General features: G+C 42.1%; 1 protein-coding gene across 15 annotated transcripts in view; it reads left to right on the top strand.

The window, feature by feature from the left end:
- mbnl2 (muscleblind-like splicing regulator 2) overlaps positions 1-24121 on the top strand; it is a 52974-nt gene that overhangs the window by 23897 nt on the left and 4956 nt on the right. For 4 of the 15 annotated variants that reach the window (XM_087836717.1, XM_087836716.1, XM_087836715.1 and 1 more), the window contains 6 exons: positions 10198-10362; positions 11142-11345; positions 13553-13813; positions 16807-16860; positions 17291-17441; positions 19125-19160. In XM_087836717.1, the coding sequence (XP_087692843.1) occupies positions 10198-10362; positions 11142-11345; positions 13553-13813; positions 16807-16860; positions 17291-17441; positions 19125-19160 (871 nt within the window). The other 11 variants (XM_035913962.2, XM_035913957.2, XM_087836719.1 and 8 more) reach the window with 11 other exon arrangements.

Below are 24121 nucleotides of genomic sequence, written 5' to 3'. Positions count from 1 at the left end.
TTAGTTATTATAGCCATCAGCTGAATGCTGATAGGCTTCTTTTTTTTTTTCGCTGCTCCATGACTGCACGAAAACTCCTTTGTTATGATCCTCGATCCATACCCTAGATGGTTAAACTATAGGCTGTTTTCACAACCTGCAACAAGTATATATATCACAGCTCCTGATAGAAAATTGTTTATACCCTGCAGACTATTTAGGCACAGTAGCGCAGAAAATTAATGAAGACCCTGTGTATTGATTAAGAATATTTTGTTTTTCATTTCTCTCTCATGAAGTCAGGCACATATTGACTACCGAAACATCTTTAGTGTAGCGTTTATTTTAGAATTTAGACAAACAACTTCAACATTTTCTTGAACTGCCTGATCTGCGGTGTGAGTCAGACTGTCTATAACCCTTCTTCCATTGATTAGTGAATTTCTTTGAAGGCTGAGCATTTTGGCCGTTGTCATCTCATTGTTTGGAAACCAGACGTAATGATCATTGGGACACTGCATACTTGTGTGCTTGCAGCTTTTCAGTCACACGGTAAAGCAAATTGTGCCATATCTTCCTCGTTACCTGCTGGTCATTAGAAATAATGCATTTTAAAGGCACTTTCTTTTTATAGAGTTTTATGAATTTAACTAACTGAAGACTCCCAGTGCATTTCTGTGTCATGAGATCATGGGCATGTGATTTTTAGCTGATGCACAACGTGCTGCAACTGTTCAGAGATGTTACCACACAGACTTATAAGGACACAGTGTGATGAAATTTCGATGCGTTCTTTGTTCTTGTTTTGTCCAAACAAGAAAAATGAACACATCCAGTTGCTGAAGACACTTGATCGGCAAGGACAGGCTTTATTACACTCCTCAGATGGAGGTGGGAGTGTTTAGATTTACGGCCTGTGGGAGAAAGATTCATGATATCCAGGCATCCCAGGACAAACAAGAAAGGAAGAAACAACACACTTTATATCACCTTAATCCCACTCTCCCACTCTCTGTCCTTCCCCTCCCTCTTCTTGGGTAATCTCAAGCGTGTCAGCAACACTACCACTTGTTCATCTGAGGGATTATAGCTCATGAAACAAAGGCACTTAATTACTGCTGAGGCAACAAATGTCTTATGTGTGTCTTGGGCGAAGGTGAAGAAAGCAGACTTCTAAAATACCAAGTCTCTGTGCTCTACAGTGGTGTTTTCTTTTCTGTATATGTTATGCTAAATAGAGCTGAGCAGAGTACAATCAGGCATGAAAGGAAGTTTGGAGTTGCCACAGTTTTTAAGTTTAAATGACTAGTTTCCCCCCCACTTTTCACCATTGATTCCTGTTCTCCATTACCAGGCTAAATGTAAACAAAAAGCCTCTGGCTATCATTTCATAATGGATTTTCAGTGTTTCCTGCTGTCCCGGGGCCTCACCGCTTCAAACAGACCCATTAGCCCAAACAGATCCATTAGAGCCTAAAAACAAAACAAGATCCTTAAGAGGGAGCATTCTGTGGGTTCAAGGATAAAGGGAAGCCCTGTCCATGTGCATCTAGCGCCTCACTACTTTACCGGCTGCTGGGATCACTGGGTCTGCTTTTTTTTTCCAGTCTTCTGAGCACCAGAGTGCCTGTCCTATTGGTGTCTCATAGCTGGGGGCTTTCACCAAAGTACTTTCCTCTAACTGTTACAGGCTGACCCATAACCAGCTGTTAGGGTCCTTGGAACAAGACACTATTGGAGTAAACTAAGAGAGGAGAGAAAGAAGGACATTATGAACAAGTGCAACTGTTTTTTCTTTTTTCATGGATGCCCTAGAAAAAGCAAAATGTGTTGAGCGTTGAGGGTTCAAACTAAGCTAAGCTTTCAGTACTGTAAGTGTTGCAAGCCTTGAAATGTTCTCATTTGGATATTTATAGCTACAAGTGCAAATACCTGTAAACCAAACACCCAATGAAAGGACGACCACAAGTCATTTCTCAACAATGTAAATGGCTTAGCATTAAAAGGCTGGATATAAATGGCACACTGCTGAGACAAGGCACTGAAGGAGAGAGAAAAGAAGGAGATATGTGGGAATGCTGAGAGACAAGAGAGAGCGAGTGCCTTTCCACCCCCTTCTTGCTGGTCAGTTGGGTTACAACAGGTTCTTTGGCTATGCTGTAAAAGGATTACACATATCACAGGCTTCACGTCAGAATAATTTGAATCAGTTTCTCACAGCAGCCCTCCTGCTTTCACGCTGAGAAGGACAATCGGATAAATGTGGGGAAGAAGACATTGTTACAGCTCCTCTGATGGCCGTCCTGTCGGAAAAAAGGCAGAGGCTTTTTTTAAAGCAATGTCTGCAGAAGCTGCCTTTGTGAGCATTTTAGTGTCGTTTTTGTGGTTCGCCAAAGTCAGCTAGGTATGTTGGACTTTAAACATTATCAGTTAGAGTCCCGTCTCTGTGACTTTTCACTTATAAAGTGTTCAGCCATCATGTAGCCAGTGCCTGGTTTGTGCTGACCATGCATGTGTTTAAGCTCTTTTTTCCATGATTTTCCTCCCTCATTGTTTCTTCAGGATTGCAGTTTGCCAATATTGCCAATCACACTGTCATTGATCATGTCACTGAGAGCTACTCTCACATCAGAAAGACATCACGAGGGCTTAGATATATACCCAGCTTCTCTGTGCTGCTGGCGAAAACTGGGGAGGATTAATGGAGAAATGCATGCACACTCACATCTCAGGACCCTTAAGATTCAATACTACCTAATTGATCAATATTGGGTTGTTTTTTTTCTCGGTTTGAGGTGTTGATGTGCAAAAGAAAAGCAATGCTTCATTTTGAGCGTATCAATCTGGAATAAGCACCAGGGCCCTAGTTTACCCATTAAGGCTGATTGGAACCACAGGAGTGTAGCATAAAGGCGGGTTGCCAGACATCTTTGCAGGGGCATTTTCAGCTCTTCTGTCGGCCTATAGGCAGCTCCTCTCTGTCTCCAGCAGTGCTGAGCATAGAGCGCCCATTGAGGGCAAAATGCAAATGTTACAGTGGTGAACGGAGGGGCCCACAAGTGAAGCGCTATTCTGTGGAGGGGGTGGAAGACTGGCCCTCTGTGTCTGTGCCACCCACAGACACACAACAGTCATCACTCTGACCATTCAGCCGGGGCTGATGAAGGAGGCGGGGTGGCGTTGTGGAAGGGGTTTCTGCCACTGATGAAGATGCCAGGGTTATACATGGGCCGTTTGAGCCAGTGTTCCCTGTGAATTTATTTTACACTTCACTAATGTGTGCCACCTCCAGAAGTGGCTGTAGTGTAATTATGGCTTTGTAATTGTAGTAGTAATTATCCTGTGTAAAAAAAATAGTAAAAAAATAGTTTTAATTTACCTTTTGTTCGATTTGTTTTATTGCTTTAAGTGACAATAGTAGCAAATTAATTTAAGTGTGGCTCTGAATCAGGTGCTTAGCAGCCACAGCTGACTCAGAAGATAATTCGACTTTGCTGTGGTGTACCTAAACATTTGTCTTTTCACTGTGGAACTGCATCCAGACATCCAAAGTTGACCGTGGAAAAAAAATATACAAAAGGACAAAAATCACAACAAAGTAGTTCAGCACTGGCAGTTTAAAATGTGCATCACACGGTCAGAGGATGTTTTCTGTAAGCTTAGCCCTGCCTCTGTGTATCTGTGAGTGTTGCAGTGTGATAGCTCTGTCATGTTTGTGTAGAAGCACTGTTGTACCCTCCTCAGCACTTTGTCACTGTGTAAAAAGGTTTGTGTGTGTGTATATGTGTGTGTTTTGTGTTCTCATACCAGTGTGTTTGCTGCAGTAAATGTTTGCCGTGTGTTTTTCTCTCCCACTTTGCCTTTTGCTAAAGGTTTGTCAACTGTGTGGCCGTGACAGATTGGGAGCGTGATCAGCGGATTGCTGAGAAAAATTAGTTATCCTTCTTTTTCAGTGCCATGAATGACAACAAGACAACAGTTTAGGTCTGCAAATAACACAGTTTTTTATTATATATCAGTCTGTAGATATATGTTTAAAGTAAAGCACACATTGTTTAGTCACTCGAGACAAACGGCAGACAATGTCTGAGATCTTCAGACGTATCCTCATTAAGTAAAATGAGAATATGGTGAATGTGACATAATAGCAGTTAATATATTACAAAGAAAAAAAAGCTTTTAACATTGTTGTTTGATTTCCATGAACAACTGAAGGAGCCGCAGTGGGTGAAGTGAGTGTAATCCTAATCTGTTTATGAAATTAGGTCTCTTTATCCCCTTCCCCCTCGGAACAGCCCTAACGTGGAGCCCATTTGTATGGGCAATAATCGTATATGAAAACTTGGCAAACAGTAAGTGCTGTTTTGTTTTGTTTTGTTGGCAATGGCTGTGGGGATTTGAAGGACATCACTGCGAGTAATATGTTGTTTTATCAGCTCTCGAACTGAGGCTTTATGTCAGGTGAAAGCAACCACTAATTTATCTTTGATCTCGCCTTCATTGTCATTTGTTTCTCACTGCGATGCAAATAATTATCCAATCTGAATCAAAGCAGTTATTAGTGTATCCCAAAGCATGGATCACAGCATTCATCCATACAAGGGCAACCCTGCAGCCTGCAATAAGAAATTGCCATGTGAGCGATCCTCGAGAAAGGTATAATTTTGCAGTGTAGCTATGGCTACACACCAGCGGCCGGCGTACGAATCACAGAGGTGCCGTGGTGCTTTCAAAGATCCTTTTCATAGACAGCTGCTCAGAGGCAATGCCCACGATGAATGGATTTCTGCTCCGCTCTGAGTGGGTGGCTTAGACAGAAGGCATAGTGCACTTGGCCTGTGCGTGTGTGTGCGTGTGTGTCTTTCTGTGTGGGAGTTTGTGTATTTGCATGTGTCTGCCACCCTCTCAAAGGATGAAGGCTTAAAACCAGATGATGGCACAGCACTGTCATCAGCCACCGCTTTTTAGCACCGTCATCGATGCGTTGGTGAACCAGCTCACTGCTTAAACCATAAGCCATAAACACGCTTCGTTTTTATGTGCGATGCAGCGGCGCCTTTCCACAAAGCTTACCTCATCTTATGTGCTTTGAATCATCAAGTGTGGCATTTCAAACTGCAGCCTGGACCCTTCATTCATGATCATCATTATCGCACTCCCAAATTAATATGTGTAGCCATTACTAGATCGTAACTGCAATTTTCCTTGCCATATTTTATTTAAGCAAGAATTATTATGATCATGTCTGCGATTAAGCATATGTTAGATCTTCATCCCTATTTGCTGCTGTGTCCAATATCCTGAAATTACCACCTGGATGAGTATAATGAATATTCTATGTCTTGGGGTGTACGTTTTTATTAACCTTCTCTTTGCTTTGAACTTTTCAGCATTGACTATTATGTCTCCATGTCTAGATTTAGCCTGTAATAGTCTTAGATTCACTGACCTTATACATCTAGTCTGAACACAGCTAAAATTCTTTTAAATGACCTCATTTCTTCTTCTGTCTGAAACCTAATGTTTTGCAAGCCGTTTTGAGGTTCAGTTAAACGTATTTATAGCCCATTCATATTCCGCTTATGATTATCCAAAGAGAAGGTTAAGCTCTTAAAAGACACTCAATAAGAGAAAAACAAACTCTGACACTTTGACACGTTAAAGGTAAGGCTGTGTTCACACCAGCTTTGGTAATCAATCTAAAAGATTGCAGCCTTTCATGCGTACTCATACACAATAATCAAGACAAGTTTTATAGGAATAAAAGCCAATGTGCAATTGGGATCAATATATTGGCTTCATGTAGGTATCACCCAGTATCGGTCCTGTTGGCTGTCAAATCAGTTTTATTCAAGCTGTGAAAAATTGTGTGCTGTAGAGCTTGAAAAGAGCTTTTAAACAGGTCAGTAAATTATTTTAAGATTAATTTATTACTGTAAAACAAAAAGGTGAATAAATAAGAACAAAAACAAAATTAAAAGACTGTAAAAATATTGTTATCAATATCAGCCAAATTGGTATTTTAGTATCTTGCAGCCTCGAACTTCACAGTCCAAGGATCCTCACTGCACAGTATTATAAGTGTCTGATGTGGTGTCTTGAGGCCCCATTACTCAAACTGGTCTTCATGGATCCCATTTCACATTAGCAACCGGGATTTATTAAGTAAACTTTGACTTCTATTAAAGTCAGCTAACTGCCTACGGGCCTTAGTCCCCAACACACCCTTACCTTACACACTTATGCTGAAACATGTTTTAACATCTGCTAACCTTTGAGTTTTTAACTACTTCAGTCCCACTCTCACTGATCTACATAAGTTGTATGACTTTTGTGTCACTATAAACTTTTAATGTCTTTTGAGATTTGACATTGTAACTAACAACAAAAAGAAGGAAAATGCATAAACTGCAACTCTGGGTCCAGAAAAATATCTGAAAAAAATTAGTTTGTGATATTTTCCTGCGAATATCAGGATGATTTGTTTTAAAAACTGTGGCACCAAATGTCTTTTATCAATTATTTGTGGTCCTGTCTGGAAATAGTAAATAATAATTCCAAAAATGTATAGATCCAGATCTGGATCAATTATACAAGGTGCTTTTAAGATCTCCACCGCTGGTAAAAACAAATATCATGCAGATCTGTCAATAAATTTTTGAGTAATCCTGCTAACAAAGAAAAATTTCTTGCTGGGGAAATGACTGAACATTGATTATTCTGCTTTAAACACCACTGTAAATATAGGCGGAGATCGATATAGCTTACACGAACTGTATCCCGCAATCTCCTGCAAATAATGGATGTTTATATAATAAATTCGAGCACTGAATCCTTTCACTGTGTTTAATAGTACTGGGTCTTCTATTGCCATGGCAGCCCTGAAACTACTTATTTTTATTGCTTCTTCTTCCACCTACAGACTAGATGAAAACTGGGATAAATTAAAACAAATTTATGCAAAGACCAAGCACAATGCTGTGAGAGATCGTGAATAGATCAGTAAGAAAATGCTCTTAAATAAAGTTCTACAATTCCAAGGCCTGCATTTAGTAAGAATCACAAAACAAGGAGCTTCGCCACCATTTACCTCATCGCTTTAAGTGAGGACTAATGACGAGCATTTGCAGAAAGCATATGTCATTCACTGGCTGTAGATGAACCGAATATGGAGCAGAAAGTGAGGTAATGGCTCCAGAGTGCAGTCTGGAGTGAACTGAGCGACATAGTGTGCGGTGAGGGTCTGTGGTGTGTGTGTTTTTTTGCGTGTCTCTTTATTTGTGTCCGTCTGTGTCTGTGATCTCTGCGGGGCGCGATATTGATGCTGCGCTTCCCCGCAGACTCGGTTTGGGATGCTGTCCAGAGCTCAGCTTCAGCACCAGCTCCCTTTCTCACACACACAGAGTTATACCCGCCCACACATTTTCTCCTGCACGCACAGACACACACATGCACAGTTACACCTGCCTACGCATCCTCTCTTGTGGACACAGAGACACAAAACACACATAGAGCACCGACACACACACACACCTTTTGTCACTTTTGACTGTGGTGGCGGTGCATAAGGCTTCAATTAGTTTGGACACCTCTGAGGTTTTTGGTCCAGCACTAACATTATTCCTCTGATCTGGACAGGCCTGAATGGAGCTGAGTACAACAGTGTGTATATCCATTAGCCTGCATCCCTAAGCCGGTGTGTGTATGTGTGTGTGTGGGTGATGCTTGTTGCGATTGAGAGATTTAGTATGCGTATGTGTGGGCAGGTGTGATTTTGTGCGTGTGAGCCATGAAGGAGGAGGGAGGTAGTGGCTGCAGTGAGCCAGCTCTGACACCAGAGCCGGCTCACTGCAGCTCTGACACCAGGTTTTAGAGGTCAGTCTCTTTTGACTCATAGTTCTGCACCCAGGTCTCTGAAAGTCTTGAACCTGGGATCAGCTTTGTTTGTATGTATCTTATTACTCATGTGAAAAAGTGATTGCAAAGGAGCCTATAGTGTTTACAGACTTCATATCCTTTGTGGCTTTGCTCTCTTGCGCTTCCAATCACTTGTAATTGGAACAACACTAACAGTGTGTTTGGGAGTGCCTTTTAATATCTGCCACGAAGAACAGAATAGCAGGATAGTTATATTGGTTTTTGCTTTGATGAGACTTGAAGAGACTATTTATTTATTTATTTGCTCTTAGAGCCAGGCTTATACTTTGAGGCATGTTTGATTAAACGTTCATCTGTTTGCCTGTCCACCTAACGTACAAGATCATCTCATTGTAGTTGTATAAACTCGAACAAGTCTCCGACAGTTTGAGCTTTAAAGCAGAAGTGCTAGAAAGAATCCATACCATGCATCTGTGCATTTGCATTACACCCCATGGGATCTGTTCCAGTTATGTGTTTTAGAATAGTGTGTTATTTTGTGTATGTAATGTATTATTATTAGCACATGATGCTAAAAAGGTCCATATTTTTACTTCTTTAAATCAAGCAGCTTTGTATGAATCATAGTTAATAATCATTCATGTATATTTTGCCATGCATATAGGATTTTTAAAACCGATACAGATACATTTGGTGATTTAAACCTCAGATATTCCAACACAAAAAACAGGTCTGAAACAAAGTATTTTAGCTCCTTTCCCCCTCACTTTTCTTCTGACTGGCATCCCCTTGTAAAATTTGAAGCAGCAGGTGGGTGAAACCCTTCGATGCTCACAGTTATAGTCTCCCTGAGATGACCATTATAAAGGTTCTCCACTCAGTTTGATATCAAACAGATCCAAGAGTAGAAAAAACAATTGTTTGTACATACACAGACATCAACTCTACTACTGTAACAGTATACATAAGACAGATAATAGGCCTCCTAAGTTGCTTAGCAGCAACAATTTGCACATGGGTTTCAGTCACGCATTTATAATATATATAGATCATGTACTAATAATCACAACTATCATTATAATGATAATAATATCAGGAGATATAATATTAATACATTCCCCACTTAACTTGAAGCTGGCTGTTTCCTTTTTTTGTCTGTCATTGGCATTTTCACAATTCACTGCACTACTCAGCTGGAGTCCCCCTACCCTGTCAAATATAATACACATCATTGCACACGCCAGACCACCACAGTACATGAGACACATCCTGTGTGTAGCTTTGCCTGGTGGTTTGTTGTCATTTTGTCTGTCTGGGCATGGATGTAGTGTTTGAGAGCAGCGCTTGTGTAATTAAACTCAGTCATAACCGATCACTGCGTGGAAGCTAAGCAGACCTGTCATACTTTCATATAAGAGGAAATCAGAGGAGTGATGAGTATGATAATGCTAATCAGGCCACTGTGGTGACGCTCATCTGTGTCATGGAGTTAAAGGGGCATTCGGACAAAGCAGCAGAGCCTCCTGTGCGAGACTGCGCTAAGCTTAGCTCAGTTACCTCTTTTCTCGATCACATTCACCAAGACTTGCCGTGTCATGCCAGATGTGTCATCTCTCCTATTGTCTCCTTGACCTTTGTCCTCTCTGCTAATTCCGAACAGTCTGTTCTGCCCACATCTTCTCTTCTTCTCTCCTCGCCTTTATGTACCATCTTCCACATAGCTCCAGAGTCCTTTTTCATGCTACCATTCACTTTGTCGCTCCCCCCTGACCTCTCCTCTCCCCTCTCTCTTCCACCCACTCTCGTTGCAGTAAGCACAGCAGCCTGGATCCATATTGGATTATTGTGTTTGCCGTTAGCCTCTGGGTTGACAGTGTAATTGCCTTTATCCACCATGGCCTCTGCAAGCCTACCCCCCCCCCCCCCCCCCCCCCCCCCCCCCAATCTGCAACGAATACTTGGTAGACAGTGTGTCCATGTTGCAAGCATGACCTTTTAACCTTCCAGTTAAAAACCTAGTAGATCAAATGGTAATCATCTTCCATAGCGTTGTTTCTACTCAAAAGCACAAACCATCATGAATTTCTGTTTCACACTCTGTATGAATATGTATGCTGCCTTCAAGCACCTGATGTTTTGGAGTCAGTGCCCACGTATCTACCACATCCTCAGGCAGGCCCACAGCCTAGTCACACTCAGCTTTATCAACAAAAAACTGGCTGCTTTTCTGTTCATGCTGTTGATGAGAGAGTTGAAGTTTTCGGACCATTAACGACTTGTTTTGTCTCCCTCGCCCTCTCGCCTTCCTCTCCCCCATCACATTTGTTTACTTGTGCTCAGGGTCGCTGCACACGAGAGAACTGCAAATACCTCCACCCACCTGCTCACCTGAAGACCCAGCTGGAGATCAACGGGCGAAATAACCTGATCCAGCAGAAGACAGCTGCCGCCATGTTGGCTCAACAAATGCAGTTTATGATCCCCGGCACCACCATGCAACCTGTGGTTAGTGTGAACTCGCTACTGTGGGAATTGATTGTCTCTCTGAGAAAATAGCAGTGAATTCCATTGTCGTGATTAGCATTAAAAAGTTTGGCGTCAAGCAATGCGATTCACTGACTTTATCCAGTCTTTGGTAAGGTACTTTATTGTTATCTAAACTCTCAGATTTGACTGTTTTTAGATTACGTCTCAGGCTTGGAAGATCAGAAATTTTTTCTTCGCTTTTGTAATGCCCTTGTGCAACGTACAAAAAGTCCCCAGCTGTCCTCAGGGAGTTGCTCAGCAGCCAGCCCTATACTGTGGTTGCACTGGGTAGCTGCCAGGTGTGACTTTGTTTAACTGCATCAGTTTAGTGCTAGGTGTAACCAAAAAAGTGCATGCTCAGCAAACTCTTCCTGGGATACATAACGGTTAAAAAAAAAAACAAAAAAAAAAACTGAACCTCCTCTTGTTTCTACTCTCACACTCCTCTCTCTCTTTTTTTTCTCAAGCCGATCCCTTTCCCACTCTCTCTCTCTCTCTGTCTACCTGCCACATTCTCTCCCCAGCTGCACCCTCTGTTCATTTGCCTTTGGTGTCTCTTTCCCCCTTGCTTCTCTCTTTCTTTCTCATCTCCATACCCTCTTACTGCCTTTCACCCTCCACTTCCCACTGTCCCTGCCTACATCCATCATCTTTCAGTTCAGCATTTTTTTTTATCTATCTCTACCATTTTAATTAAGGATGTGAAAAATAGCTACTGAAAGAGCAGTCATAAACTTGTCGTTTCTCTCCATCTGCAGCAGACGTTTCCAGTCAGCCAGGGGCTGGGGTCCAGCGCAGGTTTAAGCTACACACCCTACCTGACTCCCATGTCCCACAGCATGGGTTTGGTGCCAACAGACATCCTGCCCAGCACTCCAGTTATCGTCCCCGGCAGCCCGCCCGTCTCCGTGACCGCTGGCTCTTCCTCCAACCAGAAACTTCTGCGTACTGACAAGCTGGAGGTGACCCACCCAATCAGAATTCTCCTGCATGGCACTTAATCATAGTGAATGTACTCTTTGAGGCTGTGAAGTGTAATTAGTGTAGCATATTACTGTGATTATAAATGAGTATCCTTTATAGTTCAGGAGCTTTTACAGGACCCTCTGTGATGCAGTAGTTCCAAAAACATGTCTGCTCTCTCCAAAGATTTTCTTTATAGTGGTAAAAAATGCAAACTACTTCCTTTAATTACCACAAGAGTTTGCAGCAATGAAAATACAGCCATATATAAACTCTCCACTTTGAATTAGCTTTTTAAAATGCGGCTACTTGTAGTATAATTTACCTTAGATAATGACCTGAAAGGGTAAGCAAGTTTTTAGCATTCTGTTTTATAAGCGAGTTATAAATGACGTGAATAAATACACTTTGAAGTTGCCTTGGAATGAACCCAAATAAACAATTCAGGCTCTGATAAAGTTAAGTGGGAGCAAAACAATTAAATCTCAAATTCATGTTTCTTTTATAAAAGAAAAAAAAAGAGCATGTGAGATTTGTAACTGCGGTAGCTGTTTTATAACCAGCACGTATCCAGGCTTTGTCTTTCAGGGGGGGGATCATTTTTCATGTAAACATCAGTATTAGGCTCCTCTCCTCACAGATCTTTATATCAGCTATGTCCTTGAACACAACTTAAGGGGTATGATTTTGTTATGCCTTATAGAAGTAATAAATAAGATGGTGTTATTGAAGATTTTGTAATTGGAATTTTTTCAAGATAAACTGCTACTTGCTAGACAGACGCAGTTCGGCTGGGACGCTTTCAGCAACTTCAGCCATCTCCATCTGCCCCCCTGGCAAACAACGCTGAATGAGAATAGCTCTGTGATTGTGAGGCAGTGGAGTTTGTTTTTTTTTTGTTTTGTTTTTTTACCCCGCTATATTTATAAAGATAAACAATAATCTCCCTAAGACCTAGAGGTGATGTGTAGGTGTGTGCCTGTATGTGTTTTTCTGCAGAGTGCTATCACTTAGCAACTGAATGAAGCAGCCTCTAATGAAACAGTATCCCTCTGAGACACTTACATACTCCCCCACAAAGCCATCGTGCACACGTGTGTGTGTGTGTATATGTCTGTGTGTGCCTGCATATGTGTGTGTGTTTCAGTCCCAGGGTGCAAGTCAAAAGCAGATCCCTCCTGTGATTACGCCCAAGAACACACACACACTTAGGTTTTGTTACGTTTTGTTGAGCCCTTTTCACACTGTGTCCAAAACTAATTAATAGCCTTATTTAAAAAAACAACAACAAATAACACAAAATTATGTTTTTTTATTTTTCCCCTTTTTAATATTATGTGTATCACATATATATGCATATATGTTTTATTTTGGGAGACGCTGAGAGAAGAGTGTTATTGCAGTTATCTTCTTTTTGGAGAGAAGCGCATCACTATGAATAAATCTATATGGCAAATGTTTATACAGTATCTCACAGTGTTCTTGTAATATTCTCCCATATATGTGATATATTATTTATTAACCCACTGTGCTGCTTCTCACACTCCTTACACTCACATGAACCACTGCAGCCATAATTCATTATGTGTTGGTAATTGTTATTGTTGCTATCATATAGGCGTTGTGTGAAAAAAAGTCTTTTTGCTCTATTATGCAGTAATAAACTTGGAGGATGATTATGCTTGTAAGCATTATCAGTGAGAGCAATGTAAAAAGAGCAAAAGAGCAATATCTTATTGAACAGAAATGCATGCATTCTGTTGTTTTTGATCATCTGATCAACAGAAATGTGGGTAATATTTGAGTAAATGATGCCCAGCATTAATATACTGATTTAAAAAATGATGGTGATTTGGCTTTGACATCTTTTGGGTGTGTCAGAAGCTTTTCTCGACTGGAAAATCCCTGATGTTTCAGGCTTGTCATAGTTAAAACAGTCAGATGTCAAAATTTCAAATCTAATAATCTTCTCAAGATTTTGATGTCTGCTTGAGTCATCTTGCTTTAAGATGACAAGAAATAAAAGGAGCCGCTGCTAGCTAATGCAATGAGAGCAGCCTTGTTTTGTTTCCTGACATGTACTGAAAGCCAAAGCATTCACTGTTTTGTCTTCTACGTGTGTGTGTTTCCTCTGTGTGCACGTGTCCATGTGTGTCTGTCTGTGTGCGTGTGTGTCCTTGTGTGTGTGCGACTGTCCCGCTTCCAGGTTTGCCGCGAGTTCCAGCGGGGCAACTGCGCTCGCGGCGAGACAGACTGCCGTTTCGCCCACCCGAGCGACAGCCCCATGATCGATACCAGCGACAACACGGTCACCGTGTGCATGGACTACATCAAGAGTCGCTGCTCTCGCGAGAAGTGCAAGTACTTCCACCCTCCCGCCCACCTGCAGGCCAAGATTAAGGCCGCCCAACACCAGGCCAACCAGACAGCTGTGGCTGCGCAAGCTGCTGCCACAGCTGCAGCCATGGTGAGAGCACAGCCCACCTTCTGTGTCTCGTGGCTTCACAGCAGTAGAGCAGGAAAGACACAAACATACTAGTTTCACAAGGTTTCTGCTTGTTTAGTGTTTATAGTGGAAGAGCTTGTAACATTTAGATGGGCTGTTTTATAGCTCTTATATACAGCATACCTGGAATTTTCTAAGAGTTGAGGCTGTGGAAAACTTTTATACTTTTTTTCTATTATTTGTGCATCAAATAAATTATGATTGGAAGTTTTATGGATAGACATAAGAAGCGCAACATAATATATACAGTATATCACAGTGAAATCAAATTTATTATAGCAGAGGGGAGGTGGTAATAAAACTGCTGTGCCTGGTGCTACCTGCCTTTATACAAATCACATAATGTTTCAGATCAAGAGACCCTTCTGAGTAAAGTTTGTACTAGTTAGACTACATAACACATAGGCCCTCTGAAGGCAAAACATTAATCCAAATCATCTTGACGCACACGAAACCTAAGCACATGTTGCTGACCGTGTCACCTACAGTAACATAAAATGTGGAGCACTGCTTTATTACTGCACAAAACCTACCCACCTCTGCCGGGTTTTTTCTAGTGGACTCCAGTGCACAATTCACCAACAATAGTCATCCCAAAGAGTGGCCTTTGTATAGAATAAAAAGGGTTTAGCGAGACCTAAACAAATCAGTGTAACTCCGCAAGAACAATCTGTTATTATCTCTCTGCAGTCCTCTTTTATTTTCCAATGCCCTTGTTTCGTACAAAGACAATATCCTGGCTCACCCCCTCATCCAACCCCACTGCTCTCAATGATAAGTGCGGTTCTCTGCAGATCAGTACAAATTGAATTTGGGATGGATGAGGATGCAGCATCCTACCTCTGCCTTTATTTTGACCAAATATAAATAAATAAAACTTCCCCAACAATGTGAGGAGCAAACAGAATTCAAGTCAGCCAGAGAGGCAGTGAGAAGAGTTTGGCATTATGTCTTGGCTGTGCCCTGCCTTTCCCCGGCCTCTGAGCGGCTTCTTTTGAATGATCCTGTGGCTAACTGCACTCGCACACCTTGCACTGCGCCAGTGTGCTCACTGACTTTTTTTTCTCCATGGCATGGGCATGCTTTGTGCGTCGCACACACCTCTCATTGGCTGGCTCCATTGCTGCTTGCTCTCCTTCTTCTTCCTTCATGAGTGATCCACAGCGTGGATGATAAGGCAGGCTAGCGTGTGCACATATTAGCAGCTGCATTCAAGCAACAGCAAATTGAAGCATCCATAAATAAGAAAAAAGGCCTTGAGACCCGAAGGCGCTGTAACCTGATGTTGACCTGACTGCGCTGTTTTCTTAAAGGTACCACGAGTTTATATTGCCGGTGCATCCTCTTCACAATCCTTTGCTCATACTCCTCCCGTCTTCCTCCCCAGTTTATCAACTTTATGACCCAATTCCCAAATTACCTTGTGCAGTCAGATTCTGCACTAGAGGTGAGGAGGGCTAACCTTAGGACAACGAGTTGTTTAGTCAGCACCTTTAATCCAATTTTCTTTTAGTCCTTTTATTGAAGAGAGCCATAAAACCTGTTTTGCTGCACTGCTGTGAATAGGTAATACCATTATCCATAATTCACTTTTTAAAATCTAAAGCAAATAGGATAAAGCGCACAGTAGATAAGGTTACACATTAACTGATGCAGTTACAGTAAAAAGGTCCTCTCACTGAGATTATGTTGTTTTACTGTGCCACATTACGTGTTGCTTGCCATGCTGTGATCTTCTTCCTCATTACAAAGGCGAATGCAGTCATCTTTGCTTTTCATGTCACTTTAATAGAGCATCTTTCATTTTAACTAACCGCAATGTTTAACTCTGTGGTGCATCAGCAATGCATTGTTGCTGTTTAATTGGACATATATGCATACTATTAAAAAACCCACATACATGAAGCATAGGCTTGTGCATGGACCCTTAAGTGCTGTGTTCATCACACCCGTGTCATCTTTTTTCTTTTTTTTCCCCTCTCAGCAGTGACATCAAATATCAGGATGTTTTTTAATAAGTTAGCACAAAAACAATTTATATAAAATGACTTATTTTTACTTTGTTAGATTAGAGGAATTTTAATAAACAGAGCTCCACATTATGTTATTAAACTGTAACGTTGCCTCACCTTCCCGAGTTCATTGATCACACCTAACAACGCCACACACCCTCACAACGGATGTGTCTGTAGTTGAATTGACGCTACAGAGAAGGATGTGATTGTTAAACTATTTTTGTTAGCCTTTGCTAGTAACTGTACTAATTTGTAGTTTTTTGTTTTGTTTTTTTAAATTTGCCTTCACAAAGGTATCCAGTTCTTGCTGCTGGTTGTGAGGGCTGTGTCTTTTTTTACCTCACTCACATCCGAGTCTGCTGTGTACATTTTAACGTTTGTCAGCCTCGAACCACCTCACGCCATCAAATAGGTTAGCTTTCTCCAGGAGCGCCTTAATGGTTATGTGCGTAGGTCTGTAGTGTCTTACTTTGAACACTGCCGAGAACTTCAGCGCAGATCTCACATCAAGTGTCAGATCAATATTCCTAGTCTGAGCCAGTCGTGTTTAGCATACTACTTTTCTGTTCTTGCTGTTCAGAAGTAGTTACTAAATGCTTTCCCGGTAGCTTTGGAGTACATTGTAGAATCTTGCTTATTTTTTTAACCAAAGTTTAATTGTAGATGCTTTTTTTTTGGCTTTTGTACTAATTCAAAAAGTAGCAATGTTTCTTTAAAGTAAACGAAACAAAACAAATTTTTGTTTATGTGCATGCCTATTGTTTTGTATGTGGTATACTTGCATTCAGATTATTTTTGTTTTTGTTTTTTTCCTTCTCACCTATCCACAATGCAATGCTGTCCCCCATGACGCACCTCTGCTTGCTGTTACCTGTATGTTAATACGCTTGAATCCCATTGGCCCACTGCCATCATGTGCTCGCTGCCTGCTAATTAAAGACTCAGTCGACTGCCAAAGCAATGAAGCGACCCCTCGAGGCAACTGTAGACCTGGTACTTTGACCTTTCACCTTTTGCTTTGCATGTAGCTTCTTTAATTGTACTGTAGCCACTCACAAAATTTAATTTGGCTCTTTTGTTTTTTGTGAAACCCTGTAAAAGACTTTAATGATATAAATACGTATCATTTATGATCACCAGTGGCAACTCTAGATTGTACTGTACATTTGTTAACTGAACAACTACAATGTAATGTTAAAATAACTCCAGCTATCGCACTTTCTTTAATGTGTTGTTGACGATTGCCCTGCTACGGTGTAGTTTCTCATTGTCCTTGTGATAGTTACAGCAAGTTTCCATGTTTGCCTTCTTGTGCTGTGCATAGACAAATACCAGATTTAGGAATGTTAGTGTCGACTTGTGTGAGTATACAGTTCAAATCTGCTGTGCTCCTGTTGTGTGTGTGTGTGTTGTCGGTGGCTAGGCGTTCCCCCACGGCGTCCTCCAGCCCCTACCAAAGAGACCAGCACTTGAGAAGAGCAATGGAGCGAGCTCCCTGTTCAACCCCAGTGTTTTGCACTACCAGCAGGCGCTGGCCAACGCACAGCTCCAGCAGCCCGCTTTCTTTCCCACAGGTAAGACACACACGCAGCACGCAGATGCAGATAGAAGCAAAGCACTCATAGGTATGCGGAGCACGCACGCACACACAGACGCACAGCTATCCTCCAAACGTGTTGTTGTTTTGTAGCTTCACACGCATAAAAGAGGGGATCCTCAAATGACCGTTTACATCCGTTTAGCCTAATTTTCATCTTTTGGCATGGATTTATTTGAGTGATGCTCATAAAGGCCTTCGCTGTGAGGGTGTGTTTTCACTATTCACTGTGCCATCCCTAAAACTTTGATCTAGTGCCTGCAAATATAAACACATAATTGCTGCCAGGTGGAAGGGCAGTGCGCGCTTTGATCAGAGCAATGAAAGCTATCATATATTACCACCTCAATATGATACACCTGCCAGTCTAATCCCCAAGCATACAAAGGAGCAAAACAAGCCCAACTGTTTCAGCACAAGTGCAATACTAAAATATACAAAATATGGTGATTATTGTTATTTTGGCGATAATTTTATTCCAGTTTTACCAAATTTATTCAGTGTTTTTTTACCCGCAAATAAACACTCTGTCTGCTTCTCGCACAGAATATAGCAGTACCTGAAGGGCCCTTGAGTCACTTGCTAAATGAGTTAACTGCAGCTAATATGGTAGCCTGTAGCCACACTCATGACTCATGAGGATAAGACTCCTATCCCTCGCTCTTCTCACTACCTGCTTGTTCTTTTTGTTTCCCTTAGTACGGGATTCCTAATGGTGCTTCATCCATCCCTTCCTCTGTGTGTATCTGTGTGTGGGGCGTAGCCTGGCTCACAGTTGCATTTTTTTTACTAACCTTTTACATTTCAGATAGGTGGGGTTTCGTCAAAGTTAAGATAAAAAGAAAAGTCTCAGGAGTTGTTTGCCTGTATGTGATGGAGGCTTACCTGAGTACAGTAAAAACCCCACGTATCTCCATCTGATCTGGATAGAAGCCTGTGCACATCATTGTACTGATACTGCATGATGCTGCTGTCTGGCACACCTCTTCAGTTTTATTCTTGCCTCTTTTTTTTTTTTTTTTTTACCAAAAAGTGCGATTTCTTTGTCTGTTTATTTTTGTTATGATCATTTAATCATGTGCAGCTATTCAGATGCCAAAGAAATTCCAAAACAAGAAACATGCCGAACAGCATGTTGTTGTAAAAAGCCTAACATACAATACGAGCAGGCTCGAGTCTTTTTTAAATATTGTCCAGCCTGAAATGACAAATTAATACAATATGTGACCAAAAATGAATATCCTCTGACCTCAGGAAAAACTCCCTGAAAAATGGAGAAACTGGACAGACAGACTTACATTAGCGCTGCATTGCACTCTGCTAAACTTGTCCAGATTTTTCCGTAACTAAGTTTGCTTTATGTTAAACTTTGCTGCAGCTTCATATAAACAGTATTCTAACTAATAAATAACTCAACAACTTAATACATCTCTGCTTGCTTTCATAATCAGCCGACATTGCTCCAGTAACAATAGCAACTGAGCTGAGTGAAGTCCTCAAGCCTTTTGGTTTTTTTTTTTCTGTGTGTCTTGTCTAACCTTGTTGTTCTCCTTCCTCTCGATTAACCCATTTATTTCCTCCTCTCTCTCTCCCTCCCTCTCTCTCTCCCTCTCTGTTTCCCCCCTTTCTCTCTCTATCTTTCTCTGCATGAACACAACAGGGTCAGTCTTGTGCATGACTCCCGCTAGCAGTCTTGGTAGGTTCTGACCTTCTATTTGCTCTCTCTCACACACACTGTCTGATTTAGGTGGGAGTTTTGTGGGATGGAGGGGTGGGGGTATGAGTGGGCACTATTTGCAGCCCCCCTTGCAGGTGAGACAAAAGGACATGATTCGAACACTTGTGAGTTATTATCAAAGCTGCCCGTTTTGTTTCACCTGGAAGAGCTGTGACTTTTCAGCGCTCGTCTCGCCGCTGACTGACTCTCTGGCTAATGTTTAAAGTGTTAGCGTGGACGCCGCAGACTGATCTGTTCTTAAGCTGTAGGATAGTTTTGTCTGTTTGCTGTGCTGTGTTGATCAGGAAATTTAAATCAGTTTCCCAGAGAAATTACACACAAACCGGAGCATTTGTCACTGCACAACAGGGGATGGGAATTACCAAAAATTCAGCTGATAACATCAGCGGGTCCAACATTAGCAACAAGGTAAACTAATGACTAGAAATGAGCCACTTGGGTTTTTAAGATCTCTCATCTCTGCTGTTTGACTCGTCAGCCCACACGAATTGAAAAGTTCCCATCCCCATGCCATCGATTCATCATAATTGGTGTCTTGTGCCCTTTAATTTCTCTGGGAAAAACAGCAAACTGATTTTCCACATAAATTTCCTTACTTGTGATTGTAATCAGCTTCTCTCCTCTTGTTTTTTTTTTCTCCCATGCTCTCTTTTCCTTTCTTTCTTTCTTCCTGACCTCCTTTGCTTTGCATTGTGAATGGTTGCATGCCATCTGCCGGTGTAACCCTAACGATGGCTTGCTGGCTCTCTGTAACATCCGCCACCATCAACACCAACAACAAAAAATAAACAACAACCCCGTCAACATGCACGCACGCACCCATGCACGCACCCATGCACGCACGCACCACAACTGTTACCACAACTACCATAATGCTCCACCTACCTGTCCATTGCTACCACCTCCTTCCCTCTTCCCCCCCATTCCTCCTCTTCCTCCCCTTTCCTACCCTCAAAACAAAGTCCCAATGATGTACAGTGCTACGCCTGCTACTGTCTCTGCAGCAACAACTCCTGCCACAAGTGTCCCCTACGCAGCAACAGCACCAGCCAATCAGGTTTGCTCCTTTTAAAGCTTTCTTTCATCAGTCCCCGGAGCTCTGAATAAGTACTGGGCTGCGATAACCTTAACCCACACCTAGCCCATCCCCATCTGTCCATCGGTGCACCTGCACAGAGCACGCTCACACTGGCATGAAAGCCTGTGAGTGGGTGTTTTCTAGACAATTTAAAGCAAAAAGAGCTACCTGAGCAGTGTACCTCTTATAAATCACAGCCCCCATTAGGCAAACCTGACAAGCACTTCTTCAGAGCTCCCACATTTGCAAGTAGTAGTTGTGTTGTGTTGCACTACTTCCTGATTTTTGTTTTTGTTTTTTTGCATGTTCTGTTTGTTTTTTGTTTGTTTTTTAAAATTAGTTTTATTTTCCACTTTTCTTGTTGTTGACTTCAAATAAGCCTCTCCGTCTGCAGTAGGGGCCTCATCTGTACTGCTTGTGTGCTCTGCAAACACACACGTTCAAGCAAATACACACAGACGATTTCCGCAGCACCTAACAGCCGGTTCGTAACAGCAGCTATGTTGGATCTATTCCTGTTTTCCGCTCCTCTCGGCTTCACCTTTTTACCTTTTCCTGGTTGCAGGATAAAAGGGAGAATAAATCATGTGAGGAAACAGTTCTAGGCTACACTTGTCAGGGTGAGAGACGCAGGAAAAAAAAACAGAAGATCACAGAAGCTGTCTAAAAATGGCCCCTGATCGGCGGCTCTCCTGTTGCCACGTGTCAAGCAAGAGCCAGGGAAGCAAGGCCAGGTTTTTGAATGCCAGAGTGACGCATGTGTGCCCCATTTTAAACCTGGAAATTTCAGCACAATGCTGGCACACCGGCCTCATGCAGCTGGCAATCATTTACTGGTAGTTCTGTATCGAGGTACGCTGAGGACACACGGGCGAGCACTTGAAAAATATTTCCACCACACGGCATGTGTGTCTTAATTGAATTTAGGAAAACATTCAACATGACAACACGACGAAAGACGCAAATAAATGCGAAAAAATTATCTCAATTATTATAATAGCAGTGCCTACTACTATACCAAGGACCAGTATAATCCTTCCCCACCTCTTTTTTCAGACTCTGCTCCTCCATATTCTTCTTTTTTTGTACTTTTGCTTACTGTCTCAATGTGGAAAAAAACCTTACATTTCCTTGAAATTAAACATTTTCATGATGCCTATAAAAGTGATATCTAACATCAAGATCAGAGCTCTCACCGTAAGAAATGACTGCTCACATTTCAAATTAAAAAAAGGAACATAAATCCTTTCTCCAAGATCCCCCTTCCATCATTAACCACAGGTCTGGTCCCACCACTTGTGCGCTTTATTGCCCCTCATAGGCCAGCAGCGTGTGCACTTCCTGTGAGTCACCGACTCTTCCTGTAATTGGCATGCAGCAGCAGTAGCAGCAGGAAGCAGAGCTGCTCTTTAAAGATGCATGTGGGACAAGGAGCCGGAGAAACACTGACGTCAGCCTTTGCTCTCTGTCTCCGTCTGTCCCCCCCCACTTACACTCCACCCCCTACCCGACTCTTTCTCTCACCTCCTCTCCAGCCCATATAAAGATCCCTCCAGCTAATGCCAGGTATGAGCAGGGCCTCGGACACAGTTAGCCCTTGTAATCACCAGCTGTGCTGCATTCAGTGCAGTCATAAAAATCATATGGCTTTTCCGAATACACACCCAGGCATTTTCTGAGGGCACGGGGCTGCCGACGTCACTCTGTCCTGAACAGTGGTGCATTTGTCCCGATGCTAGCAGCCTGCCGTCAGCTTTTTAGCTTCTATTATTATATTGGTTCTTTAACATAAATCCTGGGCCGAGACAGTTTGAGCCGAACTCGATAATTAATTGGGCGTCGTGTTCAGCCGAGGAAATCTGTGTCTAAAGGGTATTACACACCCTGTGACGCCAGGATGCTGACACTCGTTAAGACCTCAGGAGTCTGGTCGATTCATGACCTTCTGAACTATTCATGCGACGCACGTCGTTGCATGTCCTTGCACATATTAAGCATGTCCTAATGCTGCCGGGGTCTCCAGTTGTGAAGTGCTACATATTACTGGAGATTGTGAAGTTGCAGCACCCTCTGCTGTCGCTGTGCTGCAGTCGACTCAGACTTGCAGCCTAGAGGGGATCACTTTGGCTGCTGGACTGATGGGAAGATTAAGCTCAAGTAGAATTACACATTGTTATGTCGAGGAGCTCTTCAGCTGGAGTTGGATCCTTCACCTTGCTGTAGAGGGAACCTGCTTTAATTCTTATCACTTAATTAATATTTCATCTTATGAAATTTGCAAACTAGGTCACTGTGATACCGTGCAGTTCTTATAATTAGCTGATATTAAGGCGTAAAAAAGGAGGTACAGCAGTAAATGTCCGCTGTGATTTTGCAGCACGTCATCTTCGTCTGCTGTCTCTCTGACTCGTTCTGGGCTGAAACGCGCTGCTGGTATCACTGCAGCAAATCAAAGGCAAACAGGACCTGCAAACAGTTCTTGGCATTAGTTTGTAGCGTCCTATCTGTTAAATCCCACCCATCTGGCAGCTCAAATGTTTTCCCCTAATTTCCACACTGCACTGCCTTCTCTCTCGACCTGTGCACATCACACGCTCTCTCCCACTGTGGTGACCTCCTGTGATGTGTGGTGTGACCAGCGGCTTCTGTCCTTTGCTGGCCGTCCATTGTCTATTAACAAGCGTCATGTGGCTTTGTTCTGCGTTGGCTTGCTGCCAGTGGCGCCCACATGATGGCAGCCAGCATCTCTCCTACCTGTCAGCCCCCCCTTATAGACAGTCTCACACTGTCTCGCTTTCTCTTTGTTGTGTGGCGGTTCAGGCTTAATCTCTTAAAGAGAGAATACAAACCGAGGTTACCAGACGAGGGTCAAATGCTATTTGCAAATAGTTAGAAGCTTGGTTCTTATCTGCATGAAACACCAAGCTGGTGATGTTGCCACAGCTCATCAGTAAGACAGATATGTATTATTCACTGGCAAATACTTATCTGTGCTCATCTGACCTTTCTCACACATTGTTGTTGTGGTAAACACCTCCTACCTGTTGCTTTGGTGCCAGTCTGCTTCACAGAAATGATTATGCACAATATGCCACATGGACTGAATCTAAAAGGAAAAGTTTCATAGTTCGTCACAGCCTCCTCTTGAGCACATATGAGGAGCTGTAAAGCAGCTGTACTAATTTAACGCTAACCAGCTAAGCTAATGATTTGAAACAGTGCAAATAACACCCTGAGATAAGTTTGAGTTGTTCCTACTTCAACACCTCCACACCTGGCTATTTTTTAAAATTAAAAAAATATATATTGTTATAGTTATTGCATTATTGTAAAGGAGGCTTTAGAAACTGTCAGACTAACAAGGACTTTGTTTAATCAGACAAAAGGCAGATTTGATCCAGATCCAGATTTATATTTGATCTGACATTAATTTGATCAGAAATGTCACAATATAAAATGCATTTAATGGGTAATGGAATCATATTTCTATTAGGTCTGAATTTTGCAGAGATAACAAAGATCCATAATGTTACATCATCCACGTTTATCATATTAAAATACTACTGTGTCATGCAAGCACAGCTGAGACTTTGCAGGTTTTGTCTATAGTCTCAAAATCTCCTTTAAAAATGAGCTTTCTTTCTGAAGCTCAATAGAGATATGCCAATAACAAATGTAATATTCTAATGCAAGAGAAAGCTGAATAATCTGGATGTAGCAGGTACCATTTACCAGTACCATTTAATGAAGATGCCAGTTGAGGACCTTTTCTATCTGTTGTGGTAACAGCACACAACAGACAGCCCGCAGGCAGCAGGTGCTGTATGAAATCTTCAGCTCG

Source organism: Neolamprologus brichardi, chromosome 23 (assembly GCF_056152115.1).
Source record: "Neolamprologus brichardi isolate AB-2024 chromosome 23, ASM5615211v1, whole genome shotgun sequence".
NCBI lineage: Eukaryota > Metazoa > Chordata > Actinopteri > Cichliformes > Cichlidae > Neolamprologus > Neolamprologus brichardi.
The sequence above is the reverse complement of the archived record's forward strand: the minus strand, read 5'-3'. Positions and strand labels throughout refer to the sequence as shown.